This window comes from Folsomia candida, unplaced genomic scaffold (genome assembly GCF_002217175.1).
Source record: "Folsomia candida strain VU population unplaced genomic scaffold, ASM221717v1 Fcan01_Sc001, whole genome shotgun sequence".
Classification (NCBI taxonomy): Eukaryota; Metazoa; Arthropoda; class Collembola; order Entomobryomorpha; family Isotomidae; genus Folsomia; species Folsomia candida.
Window position 1 is genome coordinate 20,299,693 of NW_019091193.1, and position 22,300 is coordinate 20,321,992.

The window sequence follows — 22,300 nt, forward strand, 5'->3', positions numbered from 1 at the left end:
TCTGCTGACGAATAATCATCTTACCTTACCTAGAACAATTTCTTTAATTAATTTAGTTATTCGTTAAGCAGCAGCCATATAGTCAACGTATTGCCGATGTGTGTAAAACAAATGTAAAAATTATATGTGCGACATAATAATCATCCATCTCATTGCTAATAAGAAGATGACTCTAAATTCCAACGAAGAAAGCGGTATTCATGTTATTTAATCCAACCACCGCAAACCATCATGAATGATCTATTTCGTCGGAGATGAAACTTGTAGTAATAAAGTATATAAATAAATTATACAGCATTGTATAATACAATTTGTATTAAACAATAATTTACAACAAATTATAGTCAGACTAGTCAGGCATCTCTGCGGTATTCGGGGACAATTAGTATACTTGATTTTATTTGAAAATTGCTAGCTTTCAATTACCCAGTCATTTTCATCGGGCATAAATATTATTAAATATAAGATTTTGAAACTTTACAAAAATTTGTAACAAAACAAAGTCATCATCATCATCAGTTCATCAGAAGTACTTATCATTGTGTTCAGAGCATCTGCATTTTGTCATGATTTGATTATTGATTTGACGAACATTGTCCTACTGAATGAAAATTTCGTATCCACCCAGACCTTAATAGTGACCACTTAGCTTATAATAGTTTTATTACCAGTGATATTTATTATTGTTGGCGAGTGTTGAGAAAAAGCGGGGCGAACATTGCACACAGCGGCCGAACAATATGCGGTTTTACATAAAGTCGTTTGCAATTTTTTTGAAATTATTTTACATGTTCGAGATCATTTAACCATAATCAGTTCGAGCGACTAGTCAGAGAGAGAAATTGCCCCTTTGCGGGTGCGGTCATATTTTTAACACAATATGTGTATACTTGTGTATGTGGAAGTTATCAGTTCTACCACTTCAGGGTTAGAATTCGACGAAAAACTTCATCCTATGGAAAAGAAATACCAATAGAAAAGTTGGTTTTGGTGTTTGAATTTTTAGAAAATTTTTAGAAAATTGTCAATAACATAAATTAAAATTGACCATATTAAGAAGATAAGCTATTTGCCGATAAACATGAAGATTGGCGCATGTATCCGCTAAGTCGACACAAGGACGAATTTGTTGACATGTAGGACGTCTCCGAGGTCACTATGGTCCAGGATTTAAGGGAGAAAAAGAGCCTGAAAAGGGTCGAGGGACTTTATTCCGAAACGGTATATTGTTGGGCTGGTGTGTGCGTTGTTGGGGTTTAGGGGTTGCGGACCGGTAGCACTAGAGGGTGGCTTGGCTGGTTGCAGGAGGGCGCATGAGTTTTCTTCCCTTCCTCGCTCGAGCAGCAGCAGCAACCAAGTAAAGCTATTCTTATGTTCTCTCCTCTGTTATAAGCTATACAAGCAGACATTGCAAATGGCAGCGGTTCCCTTCTTCCCATCCAGTTGCATCAAAAAGTGCAATAATATTATGCACCAGTCCCCCCACGGTTTCGGTAAGTCGGTTATCTTGGTCGCAGACTACCTGCTCCGTCTTCTCGCCACACTTTCCTCCCTTCCTGCTCTACAATTTCCCTCAGATTCGGAGGGAATCGCGGATTTCGCGATTCCCAAAAATAATCCCCCACAGCAGTGGGGGTTGGTTTGGGGGTGGTCAAGATGGTAGAAATTGGGAGAGTTGCCTTTGTGAGGGAGAGTGAGGTTGGATTTTTGACGCTGTGACCTCCCAAAACGAAGAATTCGGTTTTGTTTATATTCGGACAAATGGGTGGTTGGGGTATTGCGAAATTAATTGAGGTGACGGGTGAAAATTCGGTGTTTTTGTTGTTTTGCGAAAAGATGGGAGTGACAGGTGGGTTCTGGGGCTGAGATTCCCTTAATCTCTCTTTAAAAGTTTAGTACAAAGTGTAGCTACAAGTAAGAGTGGAAATTGGGTATCAGGAAGGTGAATTTGATTTGTAGGTGTTTTTTTAAAATTAAGTTAAAAGTGCGTAAATGCTGATTGTGTAATATACTGAACAAATTTAATTTTAAGGGGCGGTACATCTTCTCAGGAGTGTGATATAGATAGATATAATGTGTGGTAGACGGATTGGGTGGTTGAAGTTATTTTGAAAAAATCTAACGGATATTTGCGATTTAAATGGTGTCGTTTAAATCACAAGTCTGTGGCTTAATCTCAATAGTCAATTACTAATGTTATTTCTTGGTGTTTTTTTAGATGCTGTGATCTATGATGAAAGTATCAAGTGGGTCGCGATTTAAGGAGAAACTTACGATTTTTCAGAAATGGCCCCCGGGGATGAGAGCAATCTCATAGAAGCAGTTGTCACGTGTGAGGGAAATCTTCAAGACCCCAACTTTTCGGAACGATTTCAAATACTTATCTTAGATCTTAAAACTTTGCTACGTAAGAACTATCTCTTCACTATATGTACTTGCTAAAGGTCAACTTGCCTAATAAAACCCTTACGTGACATTAAAACTACTGTTGTTTAATAGGAGAAGAAGAATTAGTAAAGGTAAAGAAAATTGAACCATGGAACTCCGTACGAGGTAAGGGCGAATGAGTTGAAACAGTGACCCGGGAATGTGTGGAGTTTGGTTTATTTCATGATTAATGATTTCAGTGACGATCAGTATTACCAAAGAGGCGGCCCAGAAACTGAAACAGCTTGCCCAACAAGGGTCGCCTGTACTCAAGTCCCTCGGTATACTCACTGTTCAGGTGGATGGGGATCAGGTAAAGAGATTTCTTGATTACCTATAGTAGTGTAGATAGATGAATACCCACTAGCGCAGGCTCTACGATTCAATCCAGGCTAACACTAATACCTTGTTGATCTCACCTAGCTAATATCTTTAACTATCGCTGGCCAAAATAATCAGTCGACGGAACTGATCCTACGAGAAGATGGACCACAAGCCGCTTCTTCTTCTTCTACGCCAGCGTCGACGTCCCACCACCTGCCGCTTTTACAACAACAAACGCCATGCCCTCCACCTCAACACGCACCACCACATGCTCCCTCTGGTCCACATGTTCCCTTGGGACTCCTCTCGCCATCTCCCTCCTCCTCAGCCTTCATACGTAGTCCAAACGTTGTGGTAAATTAACTCGTTGGATATTTAATTTCTAAAAAATATTATATTTGATAAATATTATACTATTCTGCTATAGGCTCCGGCTGGAGAGTCCATCCCTGTGTTACCACCTAAGTCCACTTCATCGTCAACATTCACACCTCACTCACGCCCTTCGTCATTGGGACTGGGGGGCCCATTCCCTTTCGCCAGCATGGCGCATGCTGCTCAAACTATGCAAAGGACTGATCACCCCAACATGTCCTCTTCTACTACTACTGCCACGCATTCAATAAGTAGTAGCAGCAGCAGCAGTGTAACTAATATTAATCTTCATCAAGCAGTCAATAGTACAAACTCCCCAACGGTTATGTCGCCAGCAACTCCTTTAACGGCGGCACCAAACTCATCATCACAAATAAACCAGACATCAACAACATTCTCTTTCCCTCCACATCATCAAACCGTTCCGTCGTCGTCGCCACACAACTCTAGGGCTCAGTTGAGCAATTCTTATCAACATCAAGTTAGTGGCTCGGGTGCCCTGAAAAGTGAACAGTTAGTGCATCGGTTTGATGGAGGAGGAGGAGGAGTGTCCAATAATTCGTCTCCCAGTCTCAATCCACCAAGTCAGAGCTTACAACTTCAAATTGTGAATGCTCCACCGCCTTATCCTGGTGTGAATAGTGGTCGTGGAAGTAACAATGTGAGTAATGCTAATAACCTAAATCTTAATTTATCCTCCTTGCCCAGTGGTGGTAATGTCAATGTCAATCAACATCATCTACAGCTGAACGCGAACAATAGTGCTAATTTACAAGGTGTGAATGTGGAACGATCATCAGGTGCTCCTTTCTCCTCCCCTTCAGTGGTGTCCTCCTCCTCCTCATTCAGTAACAGTAGTGGTAGTAGTAATATGACCCTTATGAGATCTATCAGCAGCCCAACCATGACCTCTTCTTTATCTGCTACTCACAAACAACACAGTAATATGCTCATCACAGAGAGCAGTAGTAGCTTGCTGGGCTCCTCATCGTCACAGCAGCAACCAATGTCCAGCCCACTGTTGGTGAACTTGCTCCAGAACAACGAAGCTCTTGGTGGAGGTGGCTCATCATCTACGAACCAAGGTCAAGGTTTGATGAACATAATGCTTCCCCCAGGCTCTTCTTTGGAGCATAAAAAGCTGATTCTAGCCCAACATTTGCAAGCACGAAAGGCAAAGAGAGGTCTCAGTTTAGAGAGTGCTTCCCTTGTGGAAGGGGGCGGACAGTCTAACATTGGAGGCAATGTCATCATGGTGGGTGGCTCGTCGTCAGAATTATTAGGGAGTTCACATAATAGTGCTGATGTAGCTGCTGGGACTCTAAGTGATCGAGCTTCTCCTACCCTGCTACACCAAAGTCAAAATATTGTTGGGGTGGAAAACAGTAGTAGTAAATCATTGACAGAAATCATGCCTTCAATTCCATCGTCATCCGAGTCGTCGACCCCAAGTCAGGCGTTTCCAACTAGGATGACCAATGTCCCATCAATATCTGTTGGTCATCCCAGACCCTCATCAGATCTTTCCACCACCGCAACAATTTTGCATGGAAGGACAATCATCCATCAAGGAAACGTACGGGTTTTCAATCCGGGTCAGATTCGAGCGATAAGGCTGCCTCACACAAATACCACCACCAGCAATAGCGGTAGTACTATTACACCACCGCCCAACAACGCAAACTCTCCATCCTCATTCATCCTGGGGAAATCCTTGATGACAACGACTCAGCCTGTATACGGTGGCAGTGGTGGTGCTGGGGAAAGTTTGGTAGAAGATCATGTGCTTAATGGACCCAAGAGCAACAAGAGTTTCCAGCATTTTCAGGCTCCTCCCCATCCTTCTCCCCAGTCCTCTTTCAATGCTACTTCATCCTCCTCCTCCTCCATGCCCTCCCCAATGTCAACAGAAGGGGTGGTGAAGCTGGAGCCAAACGTGAACTATTCTGCGGACCAATCTTCTCGTACCTCTATGGATAATATGAATATAAATTCGGCTACCACTTTGTCAAGTACTGTGACATCATCATCAATAAATAGTAATTTTGTTAGCCATAGCACTAGTTTACGTAATATCTTCATTCCACCCTCGTCGTCGATAGATTCTACCACAAATACCACCTCCTACACGACAAATCATATGAGACTGTCCCCACCCAAGCCAACCATTCAAGAAAGACAACAAGCGCAAAGTGCTGTGCAAGTGCAATCACAAGAAGCCAAATTATTTCCTAGTCAGCATCACCACCAGAACCTCCCATATAACATATTGAAGGGCATGAACTCTTCAAACCTACTGCTACCCCCTCCCACTACTACGACTGCTACCAGCGCAGGTGGGAAACGTCGTCAGCTTATAAATCCGTTGACTGGACATTTAGAGCCGATGCCCAGTGAAAGCAGTTCGGAGAGTGACGAGGATGGTAATAATTCCAATAAGAGAAAAGTTAAAGGAAGTCGAGGGAAGACGGGACGAATTCGGGGTGGCGGCATAATACCAACCGGTCCAGGAGCGATTCAGCACCGTCAAATTGTAAGTAATTGCACAAATGGCCCTACTTATTTCATTATTTCTACCAATTCCGTAGCTGGGGATTGATACAGAGTTATTAAATTAAACTGTCCTACATATAAAACAAATCTGTTGCATATGGTACTGGGCGTCCGGTGACCACACTAATGAGAGTGACGGTAATGACCCTCAAAGATCATATGCCCCTGTGAAGCTACACCATACCCGTGACACCCTTCAAGCGAAGAGTAAAAAAGATATTTCAAGGGATTTTAATATCCGTTTTTCGTTCGAAAAAGTTCACGTGTGAACGGGAATTTAAAAAAATCGACACCATAAAATTTGAGGGTCGTGGTTCTTGGAAACCTGACAGAGGCAGAGGGTCAGAACCTATGTAAAAAAAAGACTACACATGAATTCACAAATTGATAAATTTGCAAGGATAACAATCATTTTGAAATTATTAAATGTATAGTTAATATTTTTGTAAATAGGTCACAACCACAACAACTGGGGTCACTGTTGCTCGTGTTCTCAAGTCCATGGGGGGAAATGATTCTCAAAAGTTTGTATCGGAAGATCGAAATCATTTTCCTCATCAAAATTGTCTAACTGTGGTCCCCGTAACGATCTCATCTCCCTCAGCAGCAACATCCAATATGCAAATAATGTCCCGGAAGTCATCTCGTGACGAAGGAGTTGTTGATATGGGCTTAGCTACGATCACCTCCTCTTCTAAGGACAAAGACCCCTCTTTGGTGACGTCTATCGCCGCCGCCACAACCACAACTACGTCCACGCACACCCACCACCACCACCAACAACAATTGACAGGGAAGGAAGCTAAGCAGCTAGAACCACCTGGAGAAAAAATCAAGTTGAGACTTAAATTGGAGAAAAATGAGCCAATTTCTCCAGCTTACAAAGTGGACGTGTCGTTTCTCAAGAAATCTGAAAAGGGTTCTGCGACCACCACCAACGCGATACCAACTGGTTTGCCTACTTCTTCATCTGGTGCTTCAACTACGAGTGCTATCTCCACTGGTTCAGTTATCAGTAATCCAAGTTATTCGTCGCCGTCAACTGTATCGTTGCCTACAGATCAGCCACGAGTCCCACCCCTTCATATTTCCCTTCGAGGCAAGAATGCTGCGGTGGTTGTGAGCTCGCCTCGAAGAGATGACGATTCCTTCTCGGCATCATCATCCCAACTTAGCTTTATGGTGGATGGAGTAAACAAACCTGGAGCTCGAATCCTTGGGAAGGGGGGCAAGCTAAGGAAAAGTCGAGTCAAAAGTAGTGAGATTGAAAGTGACCCTGAAAATTTTCGCCGTTTAAAAAACCCTTCTAAATTGTCTCATCTAAGGTTGAACAAGGATTCCAGTTTTATCATGCCCGCAAGCACTCCCACAAATCCAAATGAGTGGGATATAATTACAAATCATTCGTCAAATAATTCTCTAAAGTCCAGGTTAGAGCCACCATCGTCACCAGCTGCTGGAAAATCTTTCCCTCCGACCTTGACTTCCAGTAATGTCAATATTAAAGATCTCATTCTCTCTGAAAGTAGAACTTCTACCAGCAGAGACATGATGGCAACCTTCAGTTCCAGCTCCATTCCAAACCCTACAGTCAAGTTAAAGAGCATAAGTGGACGACGAGCCTCTGACTCTGAAGTCAAAGTTGACCACCAACAACATAATGTCCCTTCAATGGGAGTCCGATCCCTAGTGGAATCCAAGCTCCCTCTTCCAAGTACCATCCAACAGCTTAGCCCTTCTCCTCCCCTGCTCGACTCATCGTCCTTGTTGTTCCAACATTTGTCAAAGAAAGAAGATATCACATTACCATCATCATCGGTACCCATCTCGCCAGTCCCCGCTGCTGTTTCCCCTCTGGGTGGGCCAAATAGCAGCATGGTCACCCCTAGCGAGTCGTCGTCTAGCAATAACGTCGTCACTCACGTTCAAGTTTCAACGACAGCAACATCCTGCATAACAGCATCATCGTCAACCTCTGTCCTTACCCTTACATCAACCGCCACGGGTGCAACAATTACAACTGCCAAGGGTATTTCCGTCACAGACGTTGTTCGGATTACGACGGCATCAACGCCGACCAGCAGTACTTCCACCACGGTTTCAGAAAGTGCAAAACCAAATGTAAATGTTAAGTATCAGGAAACTGTCACCTCTTCTGCAGGGCCCCATATCACTCCAAATAAACTTATACGAGGTAAATGAAGCATATAATGTCAAACAGTTTTCTTTTTCTTGCTGACCATGATTGTAACTTGTATCTGGAAAGAATAATCATGAAATAATAATAACAATAATAATGTTTAATTATTTTCCATTGCAGCCAATTTGCCACAACCACTGGACATTTCGGCTGCACAGGCTATACTACCGCTATCATCATTATCACCATTGGAAAACATCAAATCTTGTACGCCAACATCCAAGAGCCCCAACAAACCTCTCCCTGACCTTCTGGCTCTCCCAATAAGTCTTGCTGTTCCCACTGACGTAGTAAAAATAAACAATCCTCCGCCAAATTTGACACCACTAACATTGGGGTCTGAAATCGCCACTACGACAGCCACAACCACCACCACTACTGTTCAACAAGGGCCGACATCTTTTCAGCACATACCATCAGTTTGTCTTGAAACGGCTCCTATATCTAAATTAATTCCGACTGAAAAACAAATTTCTACAGTAACCGCAGAAGACGTGTCTTCTCGTCGTAATTTTCCTCCCTCAGAAATTTTAACGGGGGTATCGGATGTTCCAATTTATGAAGTAAAAAAGACTAGCTCATCACCATCTGATTCAATTGTTAGTGAAGAACCACCACGAGTAGCACACACCGCGTCGTCAGCATTGACGAGTTTTACCCAGCAATCCGCAAAGTCATCATACTTATCCAATACAAATGTTGCTTATTCCTTGCCAAAACCCCCAGGATCTGTTCCAATTCTTAGACCAAAAAAGCAAGCTCCTAAAGTTAGCATTGGAACTTCCATTGACTCTGAACTGCAATCTCTTACCCCGTCCCCTTCATTGAGAGAACTATTGGAAAAAGAAAAGGAACAAAACATGCGTTCCTCCATTCTGCAGGAGGTTGTGCGTATTCCCAAAAATTCAGTTGATATCAACAAGATGGTTGCTTCGAAACTAAGTGAAATCATGCCAGAAGAACAAAGGGCACCAACATTTGATGTTAACATTGACAAATGTGTTAAAGTGAATCATGTTAATGAGCAGTTGCAAAATTGTGCCGAAATACCAAATGTAGTTCCAGCAACAATCCTTGATGAAAAATTGATTGTATTTGCCACTAAATCAATTCCACCTCCATTCGATAAAGTTGACGATAAATTGGGATTGTTGCAAGAACCAACTTGTAATGCAAAAGAAGGAGTGGGAGCAAGTGCGAACATCTCATCCGACCAATCATTTGATAACAAAGCAGTGGCTCCGGAGAAAGGAAGTATAGCAACTCTGGTAGACGAATCGTTGCCGTCAACTTCAACTGTGACCCCGAATGCTCCTCTGCCATTTCCACTTATTCTTCCCAAGGCTGAAGGTGATCATGCCGGAGGAGGAGTTCCGGGGGAAGATTCTGGCATTGACTCAATGGATGCACTGTCAGAAAAAAGTCCAAATCAAGGGGAAAGTCCAGCTAGAAAGGAAATTGAGGTGTTTGGAGAGTCTCATCATTCTCATTTACCATATGGGGGTACGTCGCTATCTCGCACTTCTCCCAAATTAGAACCAGAGTCTACCTTGATTGTAACAAGTTCACCAACTATACCAACTGAACATACAGTTCAACCCATTCCTCAACAACACGAAAACCCAGCCACATGTCCTCCTATTCTTTCGCCTCAGCAAGACACGAAGGATGTCGAGATTCAGAAAGCTACAGAAACAATAAACGTGCCTTGTGTAGAATCTAACTCTCCATTTAGAGTTCAAACTGAAATTAGCGTCGTCTGTGAATCACACGACGATTCTACGGTCACCGCCATTCCAACGTCTACTTTACCAGCGATGGTCGATAATCCCACAAACCAGGAAGTGGCGAAAGTTGAAGCGGACAACGGCAGTGATACAAACCTGAAAGCACAGCAGAAAAGTCCTGTTGTTGTTGATGATAAAAGTCCTGAAATTAAGGCTGAGGTATTAACAAATTTCGGCGAGGCAGAAGAATCAAAAGTTGAAACATCTTCATCTCATTGCGATCAAGTGGACTCGCAACTTATTAACTTTCCAGATAATGTCGTAGATGCTCTTCCGCCTGACGAAATCTCACATGAGAGAGAATCGCAATTGTTGTTGCTAAATGAGAAACTTCCAAGTGCTGACATACTAGAAGTTACTCAAGTAAATGCTTCAGACTCCATATCTTCAGAACAAACATTCGAACCCGTTGACGCCATTCAAGAACTGCACCAGCAAAAACTTGCAGCGCTCCAAGCTCCAAAACCACAAGTAATTATTCACAATGCTAAATTCCGTAGAGCTAAATTGGAAAATATTGTTGCTGCGATTGGTACGAAAAACATTGAGCGGGTTGCAAAAGTGTCACCAGTCGATACAAGTGTTTCTTCTTTGGACAACATAAACACTTACACCGAAAGTTCTCTACTTGAAGAAAAGCTTGGTCCCGTGTTGGAAGTAACTTCAAACGTGAAATTGATAAAAGTCGATAAGGTGGTAACAAATGCATTTAACGAGTCACATGTTCCACCAAGCAGTGAAATGCAGACCGAGCTGGATGAAATTCATATTATGTCTGCATTGAACCCAGCCACCTTGGCTACTCCGGTGCCTGAACTTAAAGTATCGCCAACTTTAGAGGAGGGAATAAAAGTTGAAAAAATTAGTGGCAATCTTAGTCCTGTCCCCATCTTGAATCACAAAATTATTCGTCAAAGTAGTGTGCCCTCAGCAAAGACAGTAGACCCACCAAGCGAGAAAAAGGGAATCTCTTTGTCATCTAAAGAGGTCTTGACGACAGCAAGATCATCATTACCACAGGGTTTGGAAACGGGTGAGCAATTCGACATAAAAGAACAAGCCGTTAAAAACCCTGAACCACAAAAATTAGTTACGTCTGAAAAAACCGTACCCGCGAATCTGATTACCACATCACAATTACCAATACCAGCTCCAAAACTTGATCTTGAGACGGTAGCGTCATCATCGTCTTCGAACCCTCCCCCTATCACCCTTCATTCTCGAGCTAAAAGTCCTCAACAACCAATATTGGAACCACAAACACTAACAATCAAACCAAAGGGTAGGCCGAAAATTAATCGAAGAGGACAGGATAAGCCACCAAAGCTGTCAAAAGCGACAGAAACCGATCCTCGCCCAGAAACTGCAAACCCTCCCAGACTAGAAATTGGTGTTGCTATGAACGTTTCGCCTAGTTCTTCCGCCAAGTCTCCTCCCAACATTGGCGACCAGCTACCACTAAAGATGACGGAAATGGTTGCCAGCGGCCCTCCACTTATTAGTCCTCATCAAGTAGGTCATCCCACATCCCCCTCGTCCTCATCCTCATCCTCTCAAACAATAAAACTTTGTCAAGTAGTCCCAATAACGTCGACTCCACAACTCGTTCAACCATCGACAGTGCATGCAAAGACACCACCACCGGTACAACAACTTAAGTCTATTAGCGTTTCACTAGCCGCCACAGCGAGCACAAGTCTGGCCCCTCAACAGCGATCACTTCCAAATATGATTCAACTGTCAAAAGCTATTCCAATACCTTCAAACTCAAATTTGTCCCAAGCAATCTCATCCATGGGTTCAATTACAGTGCCACTTCAATCCAACGCCACGGCCGCCTTAGCTGCTGGCTCAGGACACACTTTTACTATTCATCCTAACATGATTCCTTCGAATCTAACTCATCTCCATCATGGTCAATCGTCATCCATTACAGTGCTGCCAGGAGGTCAGAAAATGATCCCTGTAAAACTGGTGACAATTCCAAGACAGTCTTCAAATCAGTTTCAGACCATCCCACTTTCAGGAATGTCACACAACCGTTCTTCTCCAAACATTTTAGAGGCAGTCAACATTGTGACTAATTCAGGATCTCGATCTAATTCACCAAAGACGCAGATGGGGAACTCTCCTTCACAAGGAGGACCGGTCATCAATTTAAACTCTGTCTCGCTTCCTGGAGGAGGAAATATCCAACTTGTCCCAATCTCAATCGCGTCGTCGGTGGCTGGTGGTGGTGGTAGTGGCTCCTCCAACCCAGTAAAAGTTCTCCTATCTCAGCCAGTGAAACTGAATCAGTCTCTTCCACATTCTCACCAGCAGCAGCAAATGATTGTCAAGTCGGTTATGATGGGGCAGGACGGAGCTCCCACTACAATTCAAGTTGTTCGACCTGGAGAGGGTGGGATGATGCAAAATATTGCGGTGGTTGCAACAAAATCTGAACCACCAACAGCAGTACCACAGCAGTCGTTTCTGAAAAAGCAGATCTGTCCAACAGTAGCAGCTACATCAACAACTCAATTTCGACCTGTTGATCCGGTTCCATTAAAGTTTGTTTCGTATAGTCAATTAACCTCAGTTGGAATTATCGATCAGCATCAAAAAGTGGCTGCAGATACAAAATCTCAAAAAGCGATAGTATCTCCACCACAAACGGATATCCCATCATCACCATCATTAGCCACTCCTGCCTCTCAGAAGTCGTCAGTGCAAAAGCGAGTTGATGATTTGGAAGTCTTGGATTCTGAGCTGAATCAAATAAATGACGACGATTTGCCCCTTGAAGCTGACATTATTCATGATTTAAAAGACTTGGAAGACGTATTGGCTGGAGAAAGTATCGAAGGTCAAGAAAACGGAATTAATTCTCCGTACGATTTTACCATTGAGGAAAAACTACCAGAAAAATATCATGGGGGATTGAGAAAGCAGCATGAGAAAGATTCCCAAGCGTTGACTAATAAGAAGGAGTCTGAGGATGCTAATCTTGACACAAATTCTTCACCCGACTCTCCAATTCCAATAATTCGATCATCCTCTCCGTTGTACACCTATGGGAATCGCTCCAGCAAGACATCTCGCTCTCCGTCTCCTACAGATGAATCGTCGGATGTTCTTCACGGTGAAGATCAGGAGATCATTGATTCATTTAATCGTTCACGCTCTCGCTCGCGTTCACCTTCTCAACCAAAACTGAGTCCACAGAATAAGTCCAGCTCGGTAGATGACCAACACAAAAACAGCCCCATGAAACCCGACTTAACTGCTTTCGAGGATACAACCTTGAATCAGTTGTTGTCTATTGAAATTCCTCCAGTTGACTTGATCTCTGATAATCAACTTCAAAATCTACCTACAGACGAAAGAAAACCTACTCGAAGTACTCGTTCGAATACCAGGCTTGTCAGCCCTGATATCACAGGTAAATAAATCGATTATTATTACTAATGCATACGAGCTCGGAAAATATGAATGTTTCAGATTTTTCTTTAAAACGTGTTGAGACTTGTTGTTTGCACCACTGTGGTGAGCTATTCAAGACAGTGCCGTTTGTAGCTCAGCAGCTCAGTTGGTAGTGGTGGGCGAACAGACAATGAGACAATGATTTTGTTTTAATTATTTGTAAACATGCTATTAAATTTACTCATCCTTATTGTTAACAGCTTTCAAAAGTGACACTCCAAAGCCGGCAAAGTTCTCATCGAAGCCCGATCCACACATTTTGAGAAACAGTCCGAGACCAAGTCCGACTGGAAGTTTGAAAATGTTGAGCCCAACGATGAGCTCAGGCCTCACTTTGACCCCCTCATCGTCGAACAGATCTAGCCCTATTTCATTGGGAGGAGGAACACCATCCATTACCAGCATCACCACCAACTCGAATCATGTCAATTCTGTTACTGCGGCTGCATTGGAAAAAATAAGTGCACATCTAAGCAATAGTAGTACCGGAGGAAGAGGTGGTGCTACTCACAAGGTTTTTAATTCAAAAAGAAAACGTCAAGAGTCTGACAGCAGTAGTGCTTCAAAGGATGAAAACAATGAGGAAAAGTCAGAAATTGATTTAAATACTAGACCTGGAAAACGAAGATGCTCAGAAAACGCTGCTGAGCTGATAAAAGCATGCATCGGAATTGAAGACACCCCGAAAAGGAACAGTATGCTAATAAAGAGAATGGAGGAGTCAAATAAGCTCAAGGAAGCCAAACTAAAGAAAGCAATGGGTATGTGAACAACACCAACACAAATATTCATAAAATAAACGTTTTTTGTTGCTTGCTATATTCGAGTTTTTTATGTTTTTATTTATAATACAATCCATTTCATTTATTACAGCCACTTTGGTGGAAGAAACTGAAGATGATAATGAATCTATTGAATCTGTCCTGAGTCGTGGAAGAGGCAGATCTAGTCGAGCATCGTCAGAAGATAGGTCATCCAGTAGAGGCAGTAGTGTCCAGCGGAATATTGGCTCCTCAAGGGCATCATCTAAAGAAGACATAGAACTTGGTATCAGTGAGCACAAGTATGTCGAGTTAGTTTATTTTTATACAGAAAAATGACAACCCAACTGCAAATTTTCAAACAACTTTTAATTGAGCATAAAATGGTTTATTATTTATGGCTTCAGAGAACGTATTGGCATAATATTTTTATTTGCCAGCTTTCGTTAAAACATAATTTTATCATGTTTATGATATTTTTTTCAGAACTTCCAAAAGCAACTCACGGCCAGGAGGGAAGGACAACTCGAAGGAAATAACTAACCAAAGTCTAAATTTGACAACATCAAAGAAAAAGGACATTACGAAACAAACAAGCAGCAACTCTTCTTCTGCAGCTAAACGTGCAATAAACATTGCAACGCCAGCCAAAGAAAAATCCCCACTAACTCCTGCTAAAACACGTACCAACGTTCGCAAAGGCAGCACATCTGCAAAATCATCCAACATCATCCAGCATGGTGCAGGCCAAACTCCACCAGAAACAGAGAATTTAAGAAGGAAAACCCGAAGTACAGCTGCAAGTAAACGATACGGTACTTAATATATAAATTTGTGTACATTTTGTGGTAGTGTACTACTTAGAATTTATTTATAATTAATTTGATATAATTATTATTATAATTTACAGGGGAGTCATCTGACGCAGATCTTGCTGCATTAAAACGACGAAGAATTTCAAAAGACACTAAAAGTTAGCGTAGATGGAAATGTCATTGGAAATGTCTAGGAAGCCGAACCGGTGAAAACTAAAGCTGCTTTATCATGGCGACGTAATCTTCGAAGTTGACAAAATACTCGTTTTGTGCGTATATGGACAAGCGGCAAGGACCTAAAGAAATATAATGAGACGACGATAACAAATACTATAGTTTAGTTGTTGTTCAACACCCCAACAATTGTTGATCTAGCGACCCCTATATTTTGAAGGTGTACATTACTCGTTTGTTGCTAAAACAAAGCTTACCTGCTACTAGCAATTGAATGATCGAACTATTGTTATTACTCTTAATTTATGTACATAACTTGTAAATAATTTTTAAATCTAAAACATGGTAAAAGTAATAGCGTCAATTAAATTGCATGGGGGTGACGCTAAAATGGTTAGTGTTGTTGGAGGTTCAATATTCATGTGTTTTGGCTTTGTTAAATTACTGTAAATACTTTATATTAAATATGTATGACTCTATAATAAGTGACAGGAAAATGAGGGAGTGCATCTCGTCTCATTATGATCATTGATAGAAAGAGAGTTCGCAGATAGAGAAGTGATACACAAACTACAAATTACTGTATAAGCATTAGTTGTATGTACGCGTGAATAATTTCAAGCGAATAATGTCGAGTAAATTTCACGAATTAATGAAATATTTATATATTCTTAAGTGTTAGGTCAGGCAATTTTATTAAATTTTAGCAAAAAGCGAGTGGGATATAAAATTATATATTCTTGTGAATGACATGAGACTCGTATTTCTAGAACTAATTTATTCTTATTACTTCTAGAAATGAGACGGACAAAATGTTTATCGTTGATCGTAACAAGAAGCGTAAATATAATCGTGAACTATATATCGTTCGAATTTAATAGTTGCATTTTAATTAATTTAATATTGCTATTACTTGAATAATGTTAGCTAAATAATTCATTAATGTTTTTATATAACCGAGAAATAGTCAGGAATTCTGAAAACAATTCCTTTATTATAGTACTATACACAAGTAAACACGTTTATTATGAAATGTTAAAAAATATTGAGCCACGTCACATCACCTACTTACTTATGTATGCTTAGTTTGTAGCCCCATTTTTAGAAACTTGATTTCTTTTCGAAAGAAATAAAACATGTTATTAATGAACACAAAACGTTTAAAATATTGCAAAATTTTACACTCAATTTTTTAACTCAACTGCTTCCGATTCAGATGTGTGTTGGGTTAGCTTATAAAGTTGATTAATTTCGTGAGGGACGGGCGCTAAAAGTTATTTATATATTGCCTGAATACCTAAGTTATATAATTTGATATTAGGCATCAGTAATCGTAATGAATAAATTTTGACCGTCAGCGTTTTTACAGGACATCGGGGTTCGCCTCCATAGCGATGACGATTATTATTACATGATCGTTCTTTTTTTTACTCTAGGAACATCCCATGTTAAGTGAACAAATAATTTATCGAGAACCATGTTAGACTGGCATGTTTTATAAGCTGTCCAACGTACTCTTTTCGAATGTTAGTTTCAAGTTCATAGTGGAGGAGACTATGAGACAACGAACAAACTCATGGTCGACAGCAGGGCTTCAGTGAGAAACTTTTAGTTAGATATTTATTTACATCATCTAATATGAGTTATAAAGATCTCTGCTGGTACTTTTACAGCCCGGGTGAGCTTTCTTCCAGAATTCCGTGCTGTTGTGGTCTCACAAACCTGAACTCTAGAAGCAAGTTTAGTAAGCATATTTGTAGCGGTCCTTTGTTGGATCACTGGCAGAAAGACAGGATCCAATTTCCACGAATTGAAAAGATGAATATTGTGGGGAGACAATACGTTGGAATGATTCTGCCCAAATTTTCGAGTTCGAGTGCTGACAACTATGCGAAGGATGTATTAGCGCCCATTGTCAAGCATCGTGTCAAGGCAGCCAAATTTTCGCCCTGTGTTCGATCGAAGAGCAGACTGCCTCTAAACGTTGATGTGAACATATTCTCTCCCAGAATAACGACAAAGGGATGTGTTCCAACTACAAAATTGTTCTGTCCAACACTTGCAGAAAACAAGAACCTGGTGTCTGAAGATACGGTCCGTAATGTGTGTGTAGTAATTTGGGACATGTAAATAAAATAATTGATACTTTCCAAAGATGCAGTGAATAATTTTGTTCGTTTAAATTTACAGCCAGTCAGTCCAGTGTCTCAGACGAGAGGAAAATCTTGGACAACAATTGTCAACAGTCCACCTGTACGGGATAGCAGCATGGATCAAATAGGAGGAGGAGACGAACAATCGAACGACGCCTGGTGCCAAGAGTTTCCGCTAATTCAGGAGTATGTGCAAGTAGAGGAGGGGGAATCTCTTATTGACGCTGCCAAACGTGGACTGCAATTATTCAGAGATGAGGTCGGAGAGAGCATAGAAGACGCTGCCCCATGTCGTCCTACGAGCAGAAAGTTATTAACCCCGTCGAGTGAAAAATTCTTCTCTCCGGAGATTTCGAACAATGGCAGCTGCAGTTGGACCCTGTTTGAAAGCTTTGACTTTGTGGACGCTTTAAGTACGAAACATTAGATATTAGATTTATGTGAACTGATTGTTAATTGGATTAGTTTTACTGGTGTATTAATAGTGTAATCTGGTTGTTTTTGAGATGAGATCTTTATAACTTTGATCAAATTTTCACAGAACTCGCTGATGGACGACTTGGAAAAAGGGAAAAAGCTGAAGCTGAGTCATTTAACTCTAATGTAAAGGGTCGCTCAGTTGGTGACCTAAAAAACGAAAATGAAATGATTGATATTGAAGCAATAGTTAAAGAGTCAATTGTTCCAGGCAGAGGCAAGTAACATGTATAATGAATGTAAATTATCATAATTTCATAAATTTGAATTATTTGATTTAAATTGATACATTTCTAGCAGTGGACCCAAAAGTTAGGCCGAGTCCTGTTTCTAGCTCCAATTTTTCGCCTAGCTCTTATGAAAACTACCAAAATGTACATGACGAAAGTAGAAAACTACCTTCATTATTGTCAATACCAGTAATATTACCAACTTCACTTGCACATTTGTCGACATACTTCTCACTTTGCTGCAATAGTTCATTTCCAACTTCAAACCGTGTTTCCCCAGTCGTCGTTCCACCAGAGGTTGACTCCGCTGAAAAGTTTTTCCCACTTTCCCTTGTCAATGCAAACATGGATAATTTCAACAAGCCAAGTACAACCCTCCCAACTCCAACTCCAAGTATTTTTGTAACGAAACCAAGAATACCGTCTTTGATGGACTTGGAAATAACTATTCCGTCCCAGGCAGTAGTAGCTAAAAAGAAGGGAAAGCCACGTTTGCCAACTATTGCAGACGCATTGAAACATTCCGTCCTTCAACCCGCACGCTGTTCTTTCTCAGAAATAAAGTCCTCCAAACCTCACAAGTCCCATAAACAAGCACAAACTATGCCAATTGATGAGCAAGCAACTTATTCATCCAAGTTTTTAACCGAAATTTCGGAAACGACGCCGACTAATTCTATGCAAGAATATAAAGAAAAAAATTTTCCCCATCCTTGTAACGAAACTCATCCTTCCTTCACGCCCCCTCTTCAGTTGCCGTTGGATCATACTCCCTCCAATAGTTTTAGTTCGGAATCTTCAAATTATTTAAGAACCCCAAAAATTTTGAAAATTTCAGACAGAAATGAGTCTTCTCGAAAGCCTTGCCACAAGAAGAAGAAACTTATCCTTCGCTCCATCCTAGACTCTCAACCCAAACTACAGATAACGGAAGTGTGTCAGCGCGTGGATTTCAACAACTTTGCGGAAGATTGGAAGACAACTCGGGGGTCAATGGTTTGCTTTGATGCGAAAGGAAAAGTAGCCCGGTTCCTTCCCCCACTCCCTCCCCCTCCCTCAGTGGCGATCTAATTTTTCAGGCTTTTGAGTATAACTCATTCGAAAACCTGCAAATACCAAGGGTCCCCATATTATGTATATATTGTATTACCTACAATACCAGTAAAATAAGAAATTAAGAAAAATAAAATTATTATTTTTTGTTGGACTTTACTATTCCTATCATTGCACATAATGCTTCATACATAATATACACACGGACTATGTGTATACAATCCACTCACACGTGGTGATTTTGTTAAACACCAGAACTGTCGATAACAATGTGGTCGGTTTGAACAAACGGTTTACTCATATCTTATCTGTTGACCACGAGTCAATACTTTTTATTTGTTCTATGTACACTGTTTGCTTACTTAAAGTATCGCTCTATACCTAGTCACTCGTATTTATTACTCTCTTAACAATGAAAGTGATAGATATGTTAAATACGTATGTTTTTTTAACCTATTTCATGATAACTGGCCAGTTCGTTTTGAGTCCGTGCACAAATAATGTCACTCATATGATCGCCAATCACTACCTGTCAGATCTGACCCTCACTAACACAAAGCTCGTGATCATGATATCGGCATTAATGCATGGCCTCGTTTCTTTGTTCAATGATAAGTCATTATTTCGTCACCCCATTCCTGGAATTATATAGGTTTCGTTGAAGTGATTATAAACGTATGACGAACTCATCTGTGTGTACCGAGTATGATGCACGTTCATAAGCATGCGTATTAGTATCTAAACGTGCTCCCTAATAAATATGCACATAGATAAAATCGATTACTCAAAACCGATAAAAAACTAAATATGCTTTTTCCACAACTTATATGTAACTCATTATTTTCTTTGTCACGCAATATTTCATAAATTTCCTTCATAAATATTTTACGGCAATTTTGTTCTAGGAATAGTTTACTGTCCGTGTCAATACAACCGGATAAGAATCTCAAGCAAGAATGGAAAAAGGTTTATAAAATTGCAACATTGGTTTTGATGTTAAGAAATAAAATAGGATCCTCATGTCACATCAAGCATTACAACCTGTTAGCACAAATTAACTTAGCTCGGGCTAGGGTGTGGTTTTACCATTTCAGTTTGATGAACCATAATGATGCAAGTTTGATTCCTAACTTTGAGCTAATACTAATGAACCTAAGCATAAACACAGCCCAGACAGACATGACGGTTCAAAGTTCGAGACGTGGCATTAAAAATTTTGTCTTATTCTGTGTGACCCAGACTGGGTACATGAAAGAATATTTAAACCAAAAGTAACTAATTACAGCCACTCCAAATATTTACAAAAATGTAATCTCATTTTTTTCTGACTGGAAAGGTAGGCAGTTTAGTCAGATATCAACTACGAGATCGTAAAATTAGGTCAAACATGCAATTAAGAGTATTTGGTTGGTTGAAGGTATCTCATCTCAGGTCTAGTTGACTGCATTCGATGCAGATAACTTTTAAATTATGTGTGGCCAGTATCTGCAGTCTTGACGAGCATTTGTAGCATCGATAACGAAACCATATTGAGTATTGTTGTTTGCCGTTGTTAGTTCGTCAGTTACTTCATTATCGTCTTTCAAGACATTGAACATTGAAGGATTCAATAACGGGAAAAATGGAGATAGCTCAGTTTATAAAAACTGACACTTCTGATTGGTGGTTATCTGAAAAGACCATCATGGCAAAATCTGACGTCCAAATTCAGCCAGAATGTTCGTTAAATTGATTTGACTCATGAGCATATAACGCAATATACCTAGGTAAATAGATACAACTGACAAATAATTTATCTCCAAATACATATGAGTATGCCCATACACGTATCATAACCTAGGTCAATGTATGCCTACACTGACCATTGCCATTCCCCAAGCTCAACTGGACATTACCACGTTAAATTACCACAGATATTATTGTGGTGGGTCGCTGCTGCGCAATAACTTAAAGTATATATATCAGATTATGCCCTTGGATGACCCGTTGATGTCATTGATTTTTCATCTCACCCCACACCCACACCTAAATAAGTAAATACATGGAAATTTCTAAAATCTATTTAATTTCATGAGTTTTGAGATAAATGCAAGTTTTGATACAAAACGTATAGTGTCTAAAGTTAATTTTTGACGCTTCAAACCTGTCGTTTAAAAAAAGTTGTGATCACTCTCGCTGAACAAACTTATTCTATCGACTTGAAATTTGGTACACATGTACGAGGGGGGGGGGTCGGAAATTAATCGGCTTCGCCATGATCCGGTAATAAATTAGGGGTACTTGCTCTACTACTTTTAAATGTAGTCCCCTGCGAGGTCAACACACTTGGTCCGCTAAATTTCAAATACACTATTCCGATTTTATAAAGGGTTTTCGAAAAAAAGTCAAAAACGCTGTTTTCACGTGATCAATCTTCGAAATCTCCTCCCCCTGAGAGTTTTTTGAAAATATAGAAATACACAGTAGTCACTAGAGCCCAGGTGTGGACTGTAAGGGGGATGAAATAATTTTGACATTTTTTTGGCTTAAAATGGCACCCTTCAAAAGTTTGAAGTTTTTACTGAAAATTCGTCGTAAGCGTTTTCGTGAACGACGTGATTTTTGTTCTCGTCTTTTCTCTCCAATGGCTTTGCTTATTTTTTCAAAATTTCGGTATAACAGGCACCATGTATCGCCGTTTTCAGAGCCGAAACGTTTAGAAGCAGAAGTCCTTCGGAGTCCCAAAATATATGGCAAAAGCCATAATGCCTATTTCTGTTCCCACTTTGCTCCTTTGTGGGTGGGTGCTTCCACTGCGTGTTGTTTTGTCTACTTTCAAGGTCATAACAATGAACCCAGGTTCATTACCCAGTGATTGAATGCAAAAAGAAGTACATGTTTCCGTTTTGAAGATCTAAAACTACATAACAAGCCTGGGCTAAATTTTATCGATTTGGTCCGTTTTGCGGTTTTTGATCACATCAGACGGTCTCCTCGACTCGGTCGTGACCGTGAAATTTTAAGCTACGAGATCCGAGATACATATGAGTTTATCTTTCGCACCGACAAAAAAAGTTGGACAAAATGACCCTCCTTCTAGGCGAGGCCGATTAATTTCCGACCCCCCTTCGTAGTATGAGGCAAAGGGTTAAGTTTGAGGATGAGAAAAATCGGTCGCGTGGTTGACCGGTGGGGGCATAAAGGTCGGACAGTTGGTGCGGAATATTCGGAATTGTCTTAGAAGGCTGATATTCCTTTCCGGACATTTTGTCATATTTGTGTACTAATAATAAATAAGTACAAATAACGGGAACAAATGGGTACAGGGAGAATATTTGGAAAAATAGAAAGGACACGTCTCTTATATATAAAAGGCGATAAATTAAAATTTCTATGTATTACCGAATATTTCGCATTATTTTTTCTGCGCCCTACGTATATTCAATTTGAAAAGAAATTTTAATGTACAACAAGGAAGATAAAATTGCTTGTTCACATTGACTGAAATTATAAATACAAATCATGTC

General features: G+C 40.6%; 2 protein-coding genes and 1 long non-coding RNA gene across 6 annotated transcripts in view; 2 read left to right on the forward strand and 1 right to left on the reverse strand.

The window, feature by feature from the left end:
* Positions 1–1,158: 1,158 nt before the first annotated feature.
* LOC110860956 (serine-rich adhesin for platelets) lies at positions 1,159–16,038 on the forward strand. 2 transcript variants are annotated; one of them, XM_022110080.2, is made up of 13 exons: positions 1,159–1,493; positions 2,219–2,407; positions 2,500–2,553; positions 2,628–2,740; positions 2,851–3,105; positions 3,179–3,787; positions 3,872–5,659; positions 6,133–7,873; positions 8,000–13,090; positions 13,332–13,892; positions 14,005–14,194; positions 14,379–14,707; positions 14,803–16,038. In XM_022110080.2, exons 2-13 carry the CDS (start codon positions 2,287–2,289, stop codon positions 14,868–14,870), a joined length of 10,920 nt encoding a protein of 3,639 aa, XP_021965772.2. In that variant the 5' UTR covers positions 1,159–1,493; positions 2,219–2,286; the 3' UTR covers positions 14,871–16,038. The 2 variants fall into 2 exon arrangements, with proteins under 2 accessions (XP_021965772.2, XP_035702191.1); XM_035846298.1 differs by having other exon boundaries at positions 3,179–5,659.
* Positions 13,953–22,300, reverse strand: part of LOC110860975 — a 36,888-nt gene continuing 28,540 nt past the window's right edge. Inside the window, exon 2 of the long non-coding RNA XR_004833633.1 lies at positions 13,953–14,157. This is a non-coding gene — a long non-coding RNA (uncharacterized LOC110860975). The remainder of the gene's footprint in view (positions 14,158–22,300) is intronic.
* On the forward strand, positions 16,674–18,953 carry LOC118433878. Of its 3 annotated transcripts, XM_035846314.1 has the most exons (3): positions 16,674–17,007; positions 17,072–17,447; positions 17,576–18,953. In XM_035846314.1, the coding sequence occupies exons 2-3, from the start codon at positions 17,150–17,152 to the stop codon at positions 17,734–17,736; spliced, it is 459 nt and encodes a 152-aa protein (XP_035702207.1). In that variant the 5' UTR covers positions 16,674–17,007; positions 17,072–17,149; the 3' UTR covers positions 17,737–18,953. The 3 variants fall into 2 exon arrangements, with proteins under 3 accessions (XP_035702207.1, XP_035702205.1, XP_035702206.1); XM_035846312.1 differs by having other exon boundaries at positions 16,674–17,447.

What these genes read in the sequence shown, in the direction of transcription:
- LOC110860956 (XM_035846298.1), top strand. Translation starts at nt 2,287, where the DNA reads ATGGCCCCCGGGGATGAGAGCAATCTCATAGAAGCAGTTGTCACGTGT. An exon ending in AGATCTTAAAACTTTGCTAC is followed by an intron (nt 2,408 to 2,499) that starts GTAAGAACTATC and finishes GTTGTTTAATAG; the next exon opens with GAGAAGAAGAATTAGTAAAG. An exon ending in CGATTCAGCACCGTCAAATT is followed by an intron (nt 5,660 to 6,132) that starts GTAAGTAATTGC and finishes TTTTGTAAATAG; the next exon opens with GTCACAACCACAACAACTGG.
- LOC118433878 (XM_035846312.1), top strand. Translation starts at nt 18,087, where the DNA reads ATGGATAATTTCAACAAGCCAAGTACAACCCTCCCAACTCCAACTCCA.